This window comes from Rhinoderma darwinii, unplaced genomic scaffold (assembly GCF_050947455.1).
Source record: "Rhinoderma darwinii isolate aRhiDar2 unplaced genomic scaffold, aRhiDar2.hap1 Scaffold_41, whole genome shotgun sequence".
In the NCBI taxonomy this organism is placed as follows: Eukaryota; Metazoa; Chordata; class Amphibia; order Anura; family Rhinodermatidae; genus Rhinoderma; species Rhinoderma darwinii.
In genome coordinates, this window is record NW_027463673.1 from 123,604 (window position 1) to 143,240 (window position 19,637).

Here is a 19,637-nt window from a genome sequence, read left to right on the forward strand (position 1 = left end):
CAGAGAACATGAGCAGACAGTCCAGCTAACCCCCCTACAGAAGAGACAGAACATGAGCAGACAGTCCAGCTAACCCCCCTACAGAAGAGAGAGACAACATGAGCAGAGACAGTCCAGCTAACCCCCCTACAGAAGAGACAGAGAACATAAGCAGAGACAGTCCAGCTAACCCCCCTACAGAAGAGAAAGAGAACATGAGCAGAGACAGTCCAGCTAACCCTCCTACAGAAGAGACAGAGAACATGAGCAGAGACAGTCCAGCTAACCCTCCTACAGTAGAGAGAGAACATGAGCAGAGACAGTCCAGCTAACCCCCCTACAGAAGAGACAGAGAACATGAGCAGAGACAGTCCAGCTAACCCTCCTACAGAAGAGACAGAGAACATGAGCAGAGACAGTCCAGCTAACCCCCCTACAGAAGAGAGAACATGAGTAGAGACAGTCCCAGCTAACCCTCCTACAGAAGAGACAGAACATGAGCAGAGACAGTCCAGCTAACCCTCCTACAGAAGAGACAGAGAACATGAGCAGAGACAGCCCAGCTAACTCCCCTACAGAAGAGACAGAGAACATGAGCAGAGACAGTCCAGCTAACCCCCCTACAGAAGAGACAGAACATGAGCAGAGACAGTCCAGCTAACCCTCCTACAGAAGAGACAGAACATGAGCAGAGACAGCCCAGCTAACCCTCCTACAGAAGAGACAGAGAACATGAGCAGAGACAGTCCAGCTAACCCCCCTACAGAAGAGACAGAGAACATGAGCAGAGACAGTCCAGCTAACCCCCCTACAGAAGAGAGAACATGAGCAGAGACAGTCCCAGCTAACCCTCCTACAGAAGACAGAACATGAGCAGAGACAGCCCAGCTAATCCTCCTACAGAAGAGACAGAGAACATGAGCAGAGACAGTCCAGCTAACCCTCCTACAGAAGAAAGAGAGAACATGAGCAGAGACAGTCCCAGCTAACCCTCCTACAGAAGAGACAGAACATGAGCAGAGACAGTCCAGCTAACCCTCCTACAGAAGAGACAGAAAACATGAGCAGAGACAGTCCAGCTAACCCTCCTACAGTAGAGAGAGAACATGAGCAGAGACAGTCCAGCTAACCCTCCTACAGAAGAGAACATGAGCAGAGACAGTCCCAGCTAACCCTCCTACAGAAGAGACAGAACATGAGCAGAGACAGCCCAGCTAACCCTCCTACAGAAGAGACAGAGAACATGAGCAGAGACAGCCCCAGCTAACCCCCCTACAGAAGAGACCGAGAACATGAGCAGAGACAGTCCAGCTAACCCCCCTACAGAAGAGACAGAGAACATGAGCAGAGACAGTCCAGCTAACCCTCCTACAGAAGAAAGAGAGAACATGAGCAGAGACAGTCCAGCTAACCCTCCTACAGAAGAGAGAACATGAGCAGAGACAGTCCAGCTAACCCTCCTACAGAAGAGACAGAGAACATGAGCAGAGACAGTCCAGCTAACCCTCCTACAGAAGAGACAGAGAACATGAGCAGAGACAGCCCCAGCTAACCCCCCTACAGAAGAGACAGAGAACATGAGCAGAGACAGTCCAGCTAACTCTCCTACAGAAGAGAGAGAACATGAGCAGAGACCGTCCAGCTAACCCTCCTACAGGAGAGAGAACATGAGCAGAGACCGTCCAGCTAACTCTCCTACAGAAGAGACAGAACATGAGCAGAGACAGTCCAGCTAACCCTCCTACAGGAGAGAGAACATGAGCAGAGACCGTCCAGCTAACTCTCCTACAGAAGAGACAGAGAACATGAGCAGAGACAGCCCCAGCTAACCCCCCTACAGAAGAGACAGAGAACATGAGCAGAGACAGTCCAGCTAACTCTCCTACAGAAGAGAGAGAACATGAGCAGAGACCGTCCAGCTAACCCTCCTACAGGAGAGAGAACATGAGCAGAGACCGTCCAGCTAACTCTCCTACAGAAGAGACAGAACATGAGCAGAGACAGTCCAGCTAACCCTCCTACAGGAGAGAGAACATGAGCAGAGACCGTCCAGCTAACTCTCCTACAGAAGAGACAGAAAACATGAGCAGAGACAGTCCAGCTAACCCTCCTACAGTAGAGAGAGAACATGAGCAGAGACAGTCCAGCTAACCCTCCTACAGAAGAGACAGAGAACATGAGCAGAGACAGTCCAGCTAACCCTCCTACAGAAGAGACAGAGAACATGAGCAGAGACAGCCCCAGCTAACCCCCCTACAGAAGAGACAGAGAACATGAGCAGAGACAGTCCCAGCTAACCCTCCTACAGAAGAGACAGAACATGAGCAGAGACAGCCCAGCTAACCCTCCTACAGAAGAGACAGAGAACATGAGCAGAGACAGCCCAGCTAACCCTCCTACAGAAGAGACAGAGAACATGAGCAGAGACAGCCCCAGCTAACCCCCCTACAGAAGAGACCGAGAACATGAGCAGAGACAGTCCAGCTAACCCTCCTACAGAAGAGACAGAGAACATGAGCAGAAACAGTCCAGCTAACCCTCCTACAGAAGAGACAGAGAACATGAGCAGAGACAGTCCAGCTAACCCTCCTACAGAAGAGACAGAGAACATGAGTAGACAGTCCAGCTAACCCCCCTACAGAAGAGAGAACATGAGCAGAGACAGTCCAGCTAACCCCCCTACAGAAGAGACAGAGAACATGAGCAGAGACAGTCCAGCTAACCCTCCTACAGAAGAAAGAGAGAACATGAGCAGAGACAGTCCAGCTAACCCTCCTACAGAAGAGAGAACATGAGCAGAGACAGTCCAGCTAACCCTCCTACAGAAGAGACAGAGAACATGAGCAGAGACAGTCCAGCTAACCCTCCTACAGAAGAGACAGAGAACATGAGCAGAGACAGCCCCAGCTAACCCCCCTACAGAAGAGACAGAGAACATGAGCAGAGACAGTCCAGCTAACTCTCCTACAGAAGAGAGAGAACATGAGCAGAGACCGTCCAGCTAACCCTCCTACAGGAGAGAGAACATGAGCAGAGACCGTCCAGCTAACTCTCCTACAGAAGAGACAGAACATGAGCAGAGACAGTCCAGCTAACCCTCCTACAGGAGAGAGAACATGAGCAGAGACCGTCCAGCTAACTCTCCTACAGAAGAGAGCGCCCAGCTGGGGTTCTACAGGGGGGGGGGGGGGGGGGTCGGGGAGGACGGTTGAGGGGAGACCAGATAATGAACATCATTAACAATTATTCGGGAGATTTCATGGGATCGGCTCTGGGGGGGGGGGGTGCATGATGAGAGTGAGAAAGGGTTAACTCACCCTGCGGAACGGTTGCGCCATTTGTCTCAGGAAGTGCCTGGCGAGGTGGACGCTCTCATCCAGCGTCAGGTTCAGGTTGGCGTCCGTCAGATGTTCCTGTATCCACAGCGGTAACTTTCCCCTCTTGTCGGCGCGCGCGTATCTCTGAGGGACACAACATGTACACGTATGACCTACATGTGGGCGGAGCCATATCACATGACCACACAATATAAACGATGGGCGAGGCCCGCACCTTGAACGCAGCGGACACGAGATGGAGGAGCTCCGACCCTGAATCCGGTGCCTTCCTAGTCCTCATGGATCCCTGACCTTTCCTAACCGCTGCAGCCTGGAGAGAAACCACCGCCAATAGTAACCTTACCACGGGGCGACCCACAATATTCCCGCCCTACACTGGGACCCCGCCGACATCTTTCCACCACGCCTGCAGAACACACCAGTAAGGTTCCCCGACTGGAACTCTGCACCAGCGTGCGGCGGCCATCTTGGCAATGACGACAGCCCGGATCTGGTGGCAAGCTTTTACTTCTCGTCCCTCACCTGTGGGTTGCCACACATTGATCCTGTAGGGGATTTGGGGGGGGGGGGGTTCCTATGGACAGGCCCTGATCAGCAAGCCTCCCCCTCCCCCAGCACTTGCCACTACTGCTCCCATTTTTAGGGACTGCTGTGGTCCATTACTTTGCCTGTCTACACCTCATTTTTCCAGTTTGTGGTCGCTGGTGATTTACGAACGCTTTCACTATGGCGGCTGATGTTCGATCTTGGTCCGCTCCAAGGTGGTTCTGCACAAACAAAGACCGTACTAAAGAGGCCGCGACAGTCTCACGCTGTGGCCGGTCAAATATATGAGGAAAACCAACGCATCTTCTGCTGAACAAGACGAGAAAATGTCCACAGGGAAAATTACACCCAGACAGTCCGGCGGGAACTCCCTGATAAAAGACGGACGAGAGACGAAAAAAGATAATCATCTGAGCGCCAAAGTAGAAAGAGATGCCGCTGCGACCAGTGACCACTACACAGCGGTGACGCGACCAGTGACCACTACACAGCCGTGACGCAACCAGTGACCACTACACAGCGGTGACGCGACCAGTACACAGCGGTGACGCGACCAGTGACCACTACACAGCGGTGACGCGACCAATGACCACTACACAGCGGTGACGCGACCAGTACACAGCGGTGACACGACAAGTGACCACTACACAGCGGTGACGCGACCAGTGACCACTACACAGCGGTGACGCGACCAGTGACCACTACACAGCGGTGACGCATGACGTGGAACTCTCAGGTCCTTCTAAACCTCCGCTATTCTCTCAGACCAGGAACACCGAGGGTGCCCTAACAACCTGCCTGAATCGCCGGCCTGCAAAGTCTTTATTTCTGCGGTGGCTGAATTTTTCGGTTCCATGTGGAGTCCTGATGCATGGGATGATATCACTTCATATCGAGCTTCACGACCTCCACCCCATGAACCACCCAGGGATGTAGTACGCCGGCTGCAAGTCTCCAAACTAAAGAAAAGCTCCTTAAAATAGAGAGAACATAGTCAGCACTGCTTCATGAAGGGGCCGTCAGATCTGTCCCCAATGACACTGAAAAAGACGCGCTCTCCAACCGCTACGGGATCTACTCAGAGGACACTCCCCTACCGCTGGCCTCTAACCCCTGGCAGGAGGGCCGCCAACAGATCTCCTAGATATCCGGGTTGGATCCCAGCTCAAGATGTCGCATCACCTCCTCCATTACCAATTGCTGCCCACTGGGAACCTGTCAGTCGCCAGAAGCCCAGAAACGACGCAGGCGAACTGATAAAGTAACGGAGAAGAAACTAACGGATCCCAACGGACAACAGAGCTTTTCTGCTTCTCCAGTGACCTTCGTCATGGACCTTCTCATCGTCTGTAGTCAGATGTTCGCCCTCCAGATCTCCGTAGTGGGACGAGTGCAGCGCTCCACGTGACGCCGTCTGTGACAGATGAGGTGACGAGGTTCAACAACTTCATCCGTTTCCCTTATCGTGGACGGAGACATTAGTGGCCGCCCCACGACGCAATGTTGGGGCTTTTGGTTACATGCACGTTTAACACGCAATTCCTTATCTGCAATGTTATTTGCTGGTTTCCCGGAACCAATGGCTGTCATAGTGATCGGTTCTTATAATGTCCCGGAACTAACGGCTGTCGTAGTGATCGGCTCTTATGTCCCGGAACTAACGGCTGTCGTAGTGATCGGCTCTTATGTCCCGGAACTAACGGCTGTCGTAGTGATCGGCTCTTATAATGTCAGGGAACTAACGGCTGTCGTAGTGATCGGCTGTTACAATGTCAGGGAACCAACGGCTGTCGGAGTGATCGGCTCTTACAATGTCAGGGAACTAACGGCTGTCGTAGTGATCGGCTCTTATGTCCCGGAACTAACGGCTGTCGTAGTGATCGGCTCTTATAATGTCAGGGAACTAACGACGGTCGTAGTGATCGGCTGTTACAATGTCAGGGAACCAACGGCTATCATAGTGATCGGCTCTTACAATGTCAGGGAACTAGCGGCGGTCGTAGTGATCGGCTCTTATAATGTCAGGGAACGAACGGCTGTCGTAGTGATCGGCTCTTATAATGTCAGAGAACTAACGGCTGTCGTAGTGATCGGCTCTTATAATGTCAGAGAACTAACGGCTGTCATAGTGATCGGCTCTTATATTGTCAGGGAACGAACGGCTGTCATAGTGATCGGCTCTTATATTGTCAGGGAACGAACGGCTGTCGTAGTGATCGGCTCTTATAATGTCAGGGAACTAACGGCTGTCGGAGTGATCGGCTCTTATAATGTCAGGGAACTAACGGCTGTCGTAGTGATCGGCTATTATAATGTCAGAGAACTAACGGCTGTCATAGTGATCGGCTATTATAATGTCAGAGAACTAACGGCTGTCGTAGTGATCGGCTATTATAATGTCAGAGAACTAACGGCTGTCATAGTGATCGGCTCTTATATTGTCAGGGAACGAACGGCTGTCGTAGTGATCGGCTCTTATAATGTCAGGGAACTAACGGCTGTCGTAGTGATCGGCTCTTATAATGTCAGGGAACGAACGGCTGTTGTAGTGATCGGCTCTTATATTGTCAGGGAACGAACGGCTGTCATAGTGATCGGCTCTTATAATATCAGGGAACCAGCGGCTGTCATAGTGATCGGCTCTTATAATGTCAGGGAACGAACGGCTGTTGTAGTGATCGGCTCTTATATTGTCAGGGAACGAACGGCTGTTGTAGTGATCGGCTCCTTATATTGTTAGGGAACGAACGGCTGTCGTAGTGATCGGCTCTTATAATGTCAGGGAACGAACGGCTGTTGTAGTGATCGGCTCTTATATTGTCAGGGAACGAACGGCTGTTGTAGTGATCGGCTCTTATAATGTCAGGGAACGAACGGCTGTCGTAGTGATCGGCTCTTATATTGTTAGGGAACGAACGGCTGTTGTAGTGATCGGCTCTTATATTGTCAGGGAACGAACGGCTGTCGTAGTGATCGGCTCTTATATTGTTAGGGAACGAACGGCTGTTGTAGTGATCGGCTATTATAATGTCAGAGAACTAACGGCTGTCATAGTGATCGGCTATTATAATGTCAGAGAACTAACGGCTGTCATAGTGATCGGCTCTTATATTGTCAGGGAACGAACGGCTGTCGTAGTGATCGGCTCTTATAATGTCAGGGAACTAACGGCTGTCGTAGTGATCGGCTCTTATAATGTCAGGGAACGAACGGCTGTTGTAGTGATCGGCTATTATAATGTCAGGGAACTAACGGCTGTCGTAGTGATCGGCTCTTATAATATCAGGGAACCAGCGGCTGTCATAGTGATCGGCTCTTATAATGTCAGGGAACGAACGGCTGTCGTAGTGATCGGCTCTTATATTGTTAGGGAACGAACGGCTGTTGTAGTGATCGTCTCTTATATTGTCAGGGAACCAACGGCTGTCGTAGTGATCGGCTCTTATAATGTCAGGGAACTAACGGCTGTCGTAGTGATCGGCTATTATAATGTCAGGGAACTTAATGCCCCTACAAACAGGAGCCCAAATGTGTCACTTTCTTAAAAACATAAGACGAGCATTTCCCCTTGCAAGAATCTCACTTTACAACGCCTCCGTCTTTCATAAATGGTTCAATTTTCAGTTCAGTGCCAGGAGGGGTTCGCACAGCACCCCATAAAAATATCCGGTGTTCACTAAGAAAGAATGTAGTTGACGATGACGGGAGATTTCTATTGGCTCTCAGCTTTTTACAGTAGGAAATATCTATGTCCCAATTACCGGTCAGGTCACCTGGATGCAGCACGACCGGACTCAATTTCCCGATTTCGCCGAGGAGTTTGTAATTCTGGGTATTTGTCAGACATGGATTCCTGGACCCAGTCTCCAGCTTTATCGCTTGCTGCTGTACGAAATATTCAATCCTCACTGCTATATGAGAGCAATGCACCAGACTACGAAAGATTATTCCTATTGGCCACCGGTCTGATCAATGACTGGACTCCATTTTTGTACCACGCACCTTCTGCAATATCGGTAACGTTTTCCTCTCCGACCGCGCTCCAGTCACGAGATTTCACATCTATTGGCCTCTCTAGGTCAGAAACAACCGGCGCCGGGGGCGTGGCCTAGCGGGGAATGTGAGCGGAGCTCCTGCTGTGCCCATCCTGTAATCGCCATTTGTCCCTCTGACTCAGGGGACAGCTATCTCCCCTGTGCCTTACCTTGATCTGGAGGCGGTTGTGCTGGAGTGCCCGGCCGTGATGACCCGCTCAAAGAAGCAGAAATCGCCGCTGGCGAGTCCCGGGTCCTGCTCCTGAGATGGTGCCAGCGAGAAGGACGGCCGGACTAGAGGCCTCAAGCAGGAAGCAGCAGACAAGCTGGAGCAGTCCGCTAGAGGCTCCTCGTATGGATCCAGGTACAAGGAGTGAGACGGATGAGGAGGAGGAGGTGAGCGGTGCCATGCGGGGTCAGCCCGATGCTGGAGGGCAGAGTGGAGCAAGAAACGGGGAACCCTCATTACAGGACATTTTTGCTGCAGTAAAGCAGAACTCCATGGTCCTCACTACATTAACCTGTCAGATGGGTGGATTGAAGGAGGACATTTTGTTGCTAAGAAATTATCCGCAGAAAGTAGCGGAACGCACCAGTGCTGTGGAGGGGAGAGTGTCAGACATGGAGGATGCGACTCCTGCTATACGGCTGGATGTACAAGCTCATTCTCAGGCTGCGGCTGCATTACAAGCAAAGACGGATGATATGGAGAATTGGCTGCGATGGAACAATGTTCGCCTCGTGGGGGTTCCGGAACGAGTGGAGGGCACGAATCCAGATGATTTCTTCGAAAAATGGCTGATTGACACATTTGGCAGCGAGGAACTGACTCCTCTGTTTGCAGTGGAGAGAGCACACAGGGTGCCGACCAGATCCGGTCCTCCGGGGAGACCGCCAAGACCCGTCCTCATCTAGACCCTGAGGAAAGCGAGAGAACGTCAAGATATCTCCCTCAATGGGGTGAGCGTCCTTCTTCCCCGATTTTTCTATGGAAGTGCAACGGAAAAGATCGCAATTTATGGATGTTCAGAGGCGCCTTCGGGCGTTGCAAGTTCAATACTCCATGATGTATCCTGCCCGGCTTAGGGTGGTGGCCCTGGGAACGACTACATTCTTCGAGACAAGCGGTTAGATGGATGGACAGCCATATGAAAGGCAATAGAGACCGGAAGATGCGGAGAGACGGCGCGGATCCTAGAGTGGACGGGCTGGGACGACGAGGCCGGTGATATGGGACTGTGGCAGGTGCTGTAGACTATTGCAAGAACTGGCACTGACGGCCCATTGATGGGTTTGGTTTCTTGGTGGGATTCCTGGTCGCCTCTGTAGGCCTTTCTGCAGTGAACACCGAGGACTGGGGGAAGGGGGTTTGTTTTTGGACATCGGGGGGTTATAATATGTTGAAGGGATGGCTGTGGGAGTAATGGTCAGTTGAGTATGGTGAGTTGTATGCTGGGTATGGCATCACTGATTATGTGGTTGGCGGTGGTTGCCTGCCGATGCTCGTCAACATGGGCTATGACAGACACTATCTGTCGGCCCGACCCTCTGAGGGGGGTAGGTTTATTGGGGTTGCTACAGGCGATGGGTAGGGAAGGGGGGGGGCGTTTGACTCAGCCGGTCAGATATGCACAAATACAGCTACAGGGTAGGAATTATTGGGTTGTGTTGAGGGTTGATGGGATCACTTAATCGTCTGTCCTGGAATGTTCGGGGACTCCAGGAGACGTCAGGCGGTGTATTTATCCAGCAACAGGAGGCACTTCCTCAACGTTCCGTCTCTCCAGGATGGACTTGGTGCGGCGCTCGCCTTTGTTGCCCGGATACAGTAGTTACAGAACGCTTTATCGGACCATTCCCCCATGTTACTGAAGGTGGAGACGGAGGGGAGGGCAGGGCGGGGGCAGGGCTGCTGGAAGCTCAATGCATTTTGGCTGAAGTTGATAGATAATAAAAAGACTCTCGAGCTAATAAAGGAATATTATCAGTTTAATTCAGGTACGGAAGCCGCGGGAGATCCTGGGGACGCGATGAAGGCCTGGCTGAGCAGGGTTCATCCAGCACATTACTGAAAACCAGGTCTAGACAGTTGGGGGCTCATTATTGGACAGGTTGGCGGAGAGAGAACGGGTGCAGATCGCGGAGAATACGCCGGATACATTGAGGAATTGGGTTGAGGCGCAGAGAGCGGATAACAAGAGGAGGTTTCTGAAGGACCAATATTATGAGGAAGGGGAAACGACAGGACGGTTGTCAGCCAAAATGGCCATATCATAATAGGGGAGGGGGAGGCCAGAGACGGATCCAGGACGGATATTACAAGTATTCAGAAGTTTTCCTCGGATTTATAGGCCTCCAGAGCGGAGCGCACGCCTCAACAGCTGGAGGAGAGAACGATATTGGGGGCGCTCCAGGCGGCCATAGGGAGACTAGCAAACGAAAATGCGCCGGGGGCCGGAGGGTCTTCCGCTGGAGGTTTTTAAGGCATATGGGGAGGAGCTCACGCCTCAGTTACTGGCGGCTCTGCTGGAAGGTTGTGATAGGGGCGGCTCCCGGATTCAATGTATGAGGCTACTATAGTGGTCCTGCCTAAGGAGGGTGAGGATATTCAGCTGCCGGAATCCTATAGACAGTGGATATTAAAATGATGGCAAAGGTTTTGGCGATTAGGCTTTCCAGAGTAGTGGCCGGGGTGGTGCATGGAGACCAGGCCGGCTTTATGCTGTCTAAGTCCACGGCAGTGAACCGGAGACGGTTGTTCCCGAATTTGCAGGTTCTTCCGGATAATCCTATGGGACGAGCCATTCTCTCATTAGATGCTGCTAAAGCGTTCGATTGCGTGGAGTGGGGATATTTGTGGTCAGTCCTGGATACAATGGGGTTCGGTCCTCATTTTATAAAATGGATAAAGCTGTTATATGTGGCCCCAACTGCAAGAATAAGGGTGAATGGCGCCTTCTCTGATCGGTTTGCGCTGGCCCGGGGCACATGCCGTGACTGTCCCTGGTCACCGCTGTTATTTGCTCCATTGGCATGTGCGGTCCGCCAACATGAAGACATACAGGGGTGGAGCTATGGGGGGGTGGGGAGCGCATTGCATTATATGCGGATGATTTGCTGCTGTTCATGGCGGATCCCGAGCGCACCCGGCCGATAGTTATGGCCCTGATTAAACGCTTTGGGGTCTACTCTGGATTACTAATAAATTTGTCGAAATCTGCGCTTATGTTCCTGATTCCGGACTGGGGATGGGGAAGTTGCGATACCGGTTGTCACGGAGTTTAAATATCTGGGGGTTCAGGTGACGGCAATTATATGTCCCTTAATGTGGTGCCAATGTTACCAAGATAAAGGCCACAGTGGAGGCTTGGAACGCGCTCCCGCTCTCTGCTCTGGGTAGGACCAATTTGATCAAAATGATCCTTATGCCTCAAGTGCTGTACGTCATCCATAACTCCCCGGTGTGGATCCCCAAATATTGGTTTAGGAGGCAGAACCTTTTTAGAGACCTGGTGTGGAAGCGGCGGGTGCCCCGGATCAAACTGGAGAAGCTGCAACTGCCTAAGGATGAGGGGCTGGTTCTGTCCAATGCGTGGGTGTATTACTTGGCTGCTCAGTAGCAGCATTTTTGGGGGTGAGAGCGGGTGGAAACCTGGGGGTCCAGTGCACATATTCTCTCATATCTGGGGGGAGGGGACAATCCGCTGGCAGGACTGGAAGCGCCCAGTTATAAGAGGCGAGCGAGTACTCGACCCCCCTGCTTCTCATACATAAGGTGCGGGGGCAGTGATAGGGAATGCAATAAATATTCTCGACTCTGGCGGAATCCGTATATGTGGGAATTGCACATATTGGACGGGATGCAGGGGTGGGAGCAGCGCGGCATTATGTACGAGGGGACACCCTCAAATCCTTCCAGCAACTCAGGGAGGGGTTTCAGCTGGATTCCCGCATGTTCTATCAGTATGTGCAGATCCGTCATGCTGTACAGACACAAGCTGCCGGGGCGGAGAGGACAATCCATGTAACGGGAGTGCTGGAACATATTGTGCAGGCAGTGACATGGAGAGGGTCGATCTCGTTGGTCTATCACAGGTCACTGTCGGAACATCTGGGGGATCTGTTGGCACCTGTTACAGCTAAATGGGAAAGAGATGTGGGTCCTATTCCCGAGGACCACTGGGAGGCTGTCCTGGCGTCACCATGTACTCTGTCTATTAATGTAGCGCAAAGGAGGTCCCAACTATTTCTGCTACATAGGGTGTATAGGACACCCTGGGTTCTGACATGTATGGGATTGCGGGCGGATGCCAGGTGCCCTCGGTGTCCGGAAGAGAAGCCGGATATCTTTCACATGTTTCGGTCCTGCGGGATTTTGGGGACCCTATGGAAAGAGATGTCAGAGTTAATGGGACGAGTGTTTGAGGTGCAGATCCCGTTGGATCCCCTGGTCATGCTGCTGGGATATGTGGCAGATCTGAAGGGGGAACGGATGACATGTTTGGCAATTGCTGAAATGTTGTACCAAGTTAGGAAGGGAATAGCAAAGCACTGGCTGGACGCGGACCCCCCTCCAAGCAAGAAATCACAGGCGCACTCAACCTCCAGATTGTGATGGAATATCGGAAATATTCCAAGAGGGGGTCCAGGAACAAATATGAGAAACAGTGGGCGAGGTGGATCGATCACTCTGGTTGTGCTTCATCGGAACTCCTGGCGCTCCGCTCGTCTATCCCAGTGTAACTTGGCCGGATGGAGGGATGTACGTCCTGAGGTTCCCGGGGATCATACTGGGACATTGGGCAATGCTCTGCAGGGGTAGAGGCGTTCTACAAGGGGAGAGCGGAGGCTTCTCTTCGGGGGTTGGTGATCTTTGGATCTGTTGGTGTGACTGAGGGTGCACACGAGGGTCTGGGGGGGGAGGTGGACTATGGAGGAGAAGGAGAGATTATATGGCAGTCTGTGGCAAGAAGGACGGCTGAGGGGTTGCGGGGGGGGGGGGGGGGGTTGATTTGTTTTGATGGCGACACATTTTGGGTCTTTGAGGATCTGATGATGACCTGTAACAATGTTGCGGTTTGTTTAATAAACTTGAACGGATTAAAAAAAAAAAAAAAGAAACAAGCGGCGCCTGAATGAGTAGCGCAAAGCACAAACACCACAAGCGAACCCGGATACATCCCCGGCCGCCCGCACTACATCAGATGGGATCCCAGCGCTAAGAAACAAGGACAAGCTGGACCTACAAACCAAGATCTAGACCTGAGAAGGGAAGTACAAGAAAACCTCCACTCCAGATCGTCCAAGAGATCGTCCAAGAGATCGTCCAAGAGATCGACCAAGAGATCGACCAAGAGATCGACCAAGAGATCGACCAAGAGATCGACCAACAGATCGACCAACAGATCGACCAACAGATCGACCAAGAGATCATCTAAGAGCGGAGATGAAAAATCGATTAAACGTGCAATCGGCCCAAACTGGAATCTACGCCCATGGCGACAAAGCCTAAAAATGGATCAGGTCAAAAGCTTAACTCCTTCCTGACCGCCCACTGTCTTTTGGCGTCGCTGTAGATCAGGCTGATGAGTGCTCGTGTGAGCTCATCCTCTAAGCAGGAGCTGTAACTTACAGCTCCTGATCCTAGAGGAGCCTCCTGAACACAGCTGGGGTCGGAAAACATTCGGACCCCAGCTGATTAACCCTTTTATTACCGCGGTCCGTGACCGCGGCATGATCAAAGGGAATTCCCGTCTTTGATTGCATCACAGGGATTCCAGTGATGCGATCAAACACCGGGGAATCCCTCTGCAGTCAGTCCTGGGGACCTACAAAGGACCCCAGGGCTGTCTGTTCCGTTTGCCTGCTGTTCGGGCACACTATGTCAGCAGCCTGTGTCATAGTGACACAGTGTAATGTATTAGCATACAGGAGTATGCTAATACATTACAAGTAAAAAATAAAGTTATAAATAAAGTTATCCCTTGATGTGATTAAAAAAACAAAAAAAATAAAAAAAAAGTCCCAAAAAGTCATTATTTTGCATAAAATAAATTATTACCCCTACACTAAATAAAAACAAAACCTACACGTATTCGGTATCGAGACGACCATAAGAACCTGAAGAATTCATCTAATGGGTTATTTAGCGTGAAACGTGAACGGGATAAAAAAGAAACAAGAAAAACTGCAGAGAATCACTTTTTCTTATATTCACGCCGTAAAAAAAAATTTTTTTTAACCCACATACTGTGGGGAAAAAAAAAATACTATTTCTCTCGCATAAAACAAGGCCACATACAGCCACGTCAACGAAAAAAATAAAGTTATGGCTGCTGAAAGGCAGAGGCAAAAACAGTAAAATTCAGCTGGGCATTAAGGTCTTTTCAGGCCCGGTCAATAAGGGGTTAATATCTGGAGGGTCCAGACGCAGATTTCCTGCAGTGGATTTCCATTTCTTAAGAGGCTCTGTCACCAGATTATAATCTTTAATGCAGAGAACTGCTGCACCGGAGCGACGGAAGACTGAGCAGACCTCGCCGCCAGCCGTGCCAGGACGTTCATCCCAATCTGCAGCGGCTGGAGGCGAGGTCTGCTCAGTGTTCCGTCGCTCCGGTGAAGGGCACGCGGGATGAAGTGATGTCACAGCGGGATCTCGTGAGATGACGCTGTGCTGTGGATCAAGCTGGGCTGGAATGAAGAGAAGTCTATGAGGCCGACTGGTCAGCGTAAAACTCTTCTTTATAGGCCCACTTGGTGAAAAGTAAAAACTCCCAGTTGGGCATGAAGGACAAATAGGAAAAAAATCTTAAAATATTGAGAACTTGCTCAAAAATAAAATGGTTTTAAGAACAAGCCAAACAAGCAGTAGAATGAAAGCGCCTACTAGATTAGGAAGGAGATCAGTCCGAACTGCTGACAGAGCCTCTTTAGGAGGGAAGATACTGACAAATGGCTGCGCTCCCTTACAAGTCACGCTTCTGCCCTCCTGAGCCCTATTACCTATAGAGAGTCGTACGCGCTCAATAAAAGCGCTGGCCCAGGCGGCTTCCTGGCTCCTTACAACAACTCTCCACAGATCTCCTGGAAGTTTGTGATCCGGCGTTAGCAGGCGGCGCGCTGGCGGCCCAAATATCTATTATCCACAAAGAGGGGAAAAAACAAGGAAATGAGGCCCCAGCTATAGGTCAATCTCATTATCCAATAACAATGTGAAATTCTACGCCAAATTCATGGCTCGCGACAGACGATTCTCCCCTCCTTTATACACCCTGAAAAATCAGGCTCTGCAGCGGACAGGACGGCAGAGAACTACTAGTCTCCTCCACCTATGCCAATCAGCCAAGATTAATGGTCCATCTCAGTACAGAAAACGGGAAGGCTTCTTATATCTACCACATCTACACCGAACAATAGCTACACCGAACCTACTACTGTACCATATCTACACCGAACAATAGCTACACCGAACCTACTACCGTACCATATCTACACCGAATAATACCTACACCGCACCTACTACCGTACCATATCTACACCGAATAGCTACACCGTACCTACTACTGTACCACATCTACACCGCACCTTCTACCGTACCACATCTACACCGAATAGCTACACCGAACCTACTACCGTACCATATCTACACCGAACAATAGCTACACCGTACCTACTACTGTACCACATCTACACCGCACCTTCTACCGTACCACATCTACACCGAATAATACCTACACCGAATAGCTACACCGCACCTACTACCGTACCATATCTACACCGAACCTACTACTGTACCATATTTACACCGAACAATAGCTACACCGAATAGCTACACCGAACCTACTACTGTACCATATCTACACCGAACCTACTACCGTACCATATCTACACCGAACCTACTACTGTACTATATCTACACCGAACAATAGCTACACCAAACCTACTACCGTACCATATCTACACCGAACAATAGCTACACCGAACCTACTACCGTACCATATCTACACCGAACCTACTACTGTACCATATCTACACCGAACAATAGCTACACCGAACCTACTACCATATCTACACCGAACCTACTACTGTACCATATCTACACCGAACAATAGCTACACCGTACCTACTACTGTACCATATCTACACCGAATAGCTACACTGAACCTACTACCGTACCATATCTACACCGAAAAATAGCTACACCGTACCTACTACTGTACCATATCTACACCGAATAATAGCTACACCGAATAGATACACCGAAACTGCTACCGTACCATATCTACACCGAACAATAGCTACACCGTACTTACTACTGTACCACATCTACACCGCACCTTCTACCGTACCGCATCTACACCGCACCTTCTACCGTACCGCATCTACACCGCACCTACTACCGTACAATATCTACACCGAACAATAACTACACTGTACCATATCTACACCGCACCTTCTACCGTACCACATCTACACAGCACCTACTACTGTACCATATCTACACCGAACAATAGCTACACCGAATAGCTACACCGAACCTACTACCGTACGACATCTACACCGAACAATAGCTACACCGCACCTACTACTGTACCACATCTACACCGAATAGCTACACCGCACCTACTACATCTACACCGAACAATAGCTACACCGTACCATATCTACACCGAACAATAGCTACACCGCACCTTCTACCGTACCACATCTACACCGCACCTACTACTGTACCATATCTACATCGAACAATAGCTACACCGAATAGCTACACCGAACCTACTACCGTACCACATCTACACCGAACAATAGCTACACCGTACCTACTACCGTACCATATCTACACCGAATACCTACACCGAATAGCTACACCGAACAATAGCTACACCGCACCTACTACCGTACCACATCTACACCGAACAATAGCTACACCGCACCTACTAATGTACCACATCTACACCGCACCTTCTACCGTACCACATCTACACCGAACCTACTACCGTACCACATCTACACCGAACCTACTACCGTACCACATCTACACCGAACCTACTACCGTACCACATCTACACCGCACCTACTACCGTACCACATCTACACCGCACCTACTACCGTACCACATCTACACCGCACCTACTACCGTACCACATCTAAACCGCACCTACTACCGTACCACATCTACACCGCACCTACTACCGTACCACATCTACACCGCACCTACTACCGTACCACATCTACACCGCACCTACTACCGTACCACATCTACACCGAACCTACTACCGTACCACATCTACACCGAACAATAGCTACACCGCACCTACTACCGTACCACATCTACACCGCACCACATCTACACCGCACCTACTACCGTACCACATCTACACCGCACCTACTACCGCACCACATCTACACCGCACCTACTACCGCACCACATCTACACCGCACCTACTACCGCACCACATCTACACCGCACCACATCTACACCGCACCTACTACCGCACCACATCTACACCGCACCTACTACCGCACCACATCTACACCGCACCTACCGTACCACATCTACACCGCACCTACTACCGTACCACATCTACACCGCACCTACTACCGTACCACATCTACACCGCACCTACTACCGTACCACATCTACACCGCACCTACTACATCTACACCGCACCTACTACCGTACCAAATCTACACCGCACCTACTACCGTACCACATCTACACCGCACCTACTACCGTACCACATCTACACCGCACCTACTACCGTACCACATCTACACCGCACCTACTACCGTACCACATCTACACCGCACCTACTACCGTACCACATCTACACCGCACCTACTACCGTACCACATCTACACCGCACCTACTACCGTACCACATCTACATCGCACCTACTACCGTACCACATCTACATCGCACCTACTACCGTACCACATCTACATCGCACCTACTACCGCACCACATCTACACCGCACCACATCTACACCGAACCTACTACCGTACCACATCTACACCGCACCTACTACCGTACCACATCTACACCGCACCACATCTACACCGCACCTACTACCGTACCACATCTACATCGCACCTACTACCGTACCACATCTACATCGCACCTACTACCGTACCACATCTACATCGCACCTACTACCGCACCACATCTACACCGCACCACATCTACACCGAACCTACTACCGCACCACATCTACACCGCACCTACTACCGCACCACATCTACACCGCACCTACTACCGCACCACATCTACACCGCACCTACTACCGTACCACATCTACACCGCACCTACTACCGTACCACATCTACACCGCACCTACTACCGTACCACATCTACACCGCACCACATCTACACCGCACCTACTACCGTACCACATCTACACCGCACCTACTACCGTACCACATCTACACCACATCTACACCGCACCTACTACCGTACCACATCTACACCGCACCTACTACCGTACCACATCTACACCGCACCTACTACCGTACCACATCTACACCGCACCTACTACCGTACCACATCTACACCGCACCTACTACCGTACCACATCTACACCGCACCTACTACCGCACCACATCTACACCGCACCTACTACCGCACCACATCTACACCGCACCTACTACCGCACCACATCTACACCGCACCTACTACCGCACCACATCTACACCGCACCTACTACCGCACCACATCTACACCGCACCTACTACCGCACCACATCTACACCGCACCTACTACCGCACCACATCTACACCGCACCTACTACCGCACCACATCTACACCGCACCTACTACCGTACCACATCTACACCGCACCTACTACCGTACCACATCTACACCGCACCTACTACCGTACCACATCTACACCGCACCTACTACCGTACCACATCTACACCGCACCTACTACCGCACCACATCTACACCGCACCTACTACCGCACCACATCTACACCGCACCTACTACCGCACCACATCTACACCGCACCTACTACCGCACCACATCTACACCGCACCTACTACCGCACCACATCTACACCGCACCTACTACCGTACCACATCTACACCGCACCTACTACCGCACCACATCTACACCGCACCTACTACCGCACCACATCTACACCGCACCTACTACCGCACCACATCTACACCGCACCTACTACCGCACCACATCTACACCGCACCTACTACCGCACCACATCTACACCGCACCTACTACCGTACCACATCTACACCGCACCTACTACCGTACCACATCTACACCGCACCTACTACCGTACCACATCTACACCGCACCTACTACCGTACCGCATCTACACCGCACCTACTACCGTACCGCACCTACACCGCACCTACTACCGTACCGCATCTACACCGCACCTACTACCGTACCACATCTACACCGCACCTACTACCGTACCACATCTACACCGCACCTACTACCGTACCACATCTACACCGCACCTACTACCGTACCACATCTACACCGCACCTACTACCGTACCACATCTACACCGCACCTACTACCGTACCACATCTACACCGTACAAATGGTCCTCGGACTCATTGACATTTCTGGGAGTAACATTACACTTGATCCGCTCTCTTTATAGAACAAGAACTAGAGGGAACTTTCCCAAAAAATGAAACTATTGGATTTGTGGGAAAATACCTTTTATCTGGTGGATTGGCCGTAGATCCCAAGAGAAATCCGCAGTACTCC

The 19,637-nt window shown here is 51.0% G+C and overlaps 1 protein-coding gene across 1 annotated transcript in view; it reads right to left on the reverse strand.

Annotated features, from left to right (window-relative positions):
• Positions 1-19,637, reverse strand: part of ERCC2 (ERCC excision repair 2, TFIIH core complex helicase subunit) — a 43,401-nt gene that overhangs the window by 9,170 nt on the left and 14,594 nt on the right. Inside the window, exon 20 of the mRNA XM_075848466.1 lies at positions 3,297-3,440. Coding sequence (XP_075704581.1) covers positions 3,297-3,440 — 144 coding nt within the window. The remainder of the gene's footprint in view (positions 1-3,296; positions 3,441-19,637) is intronic.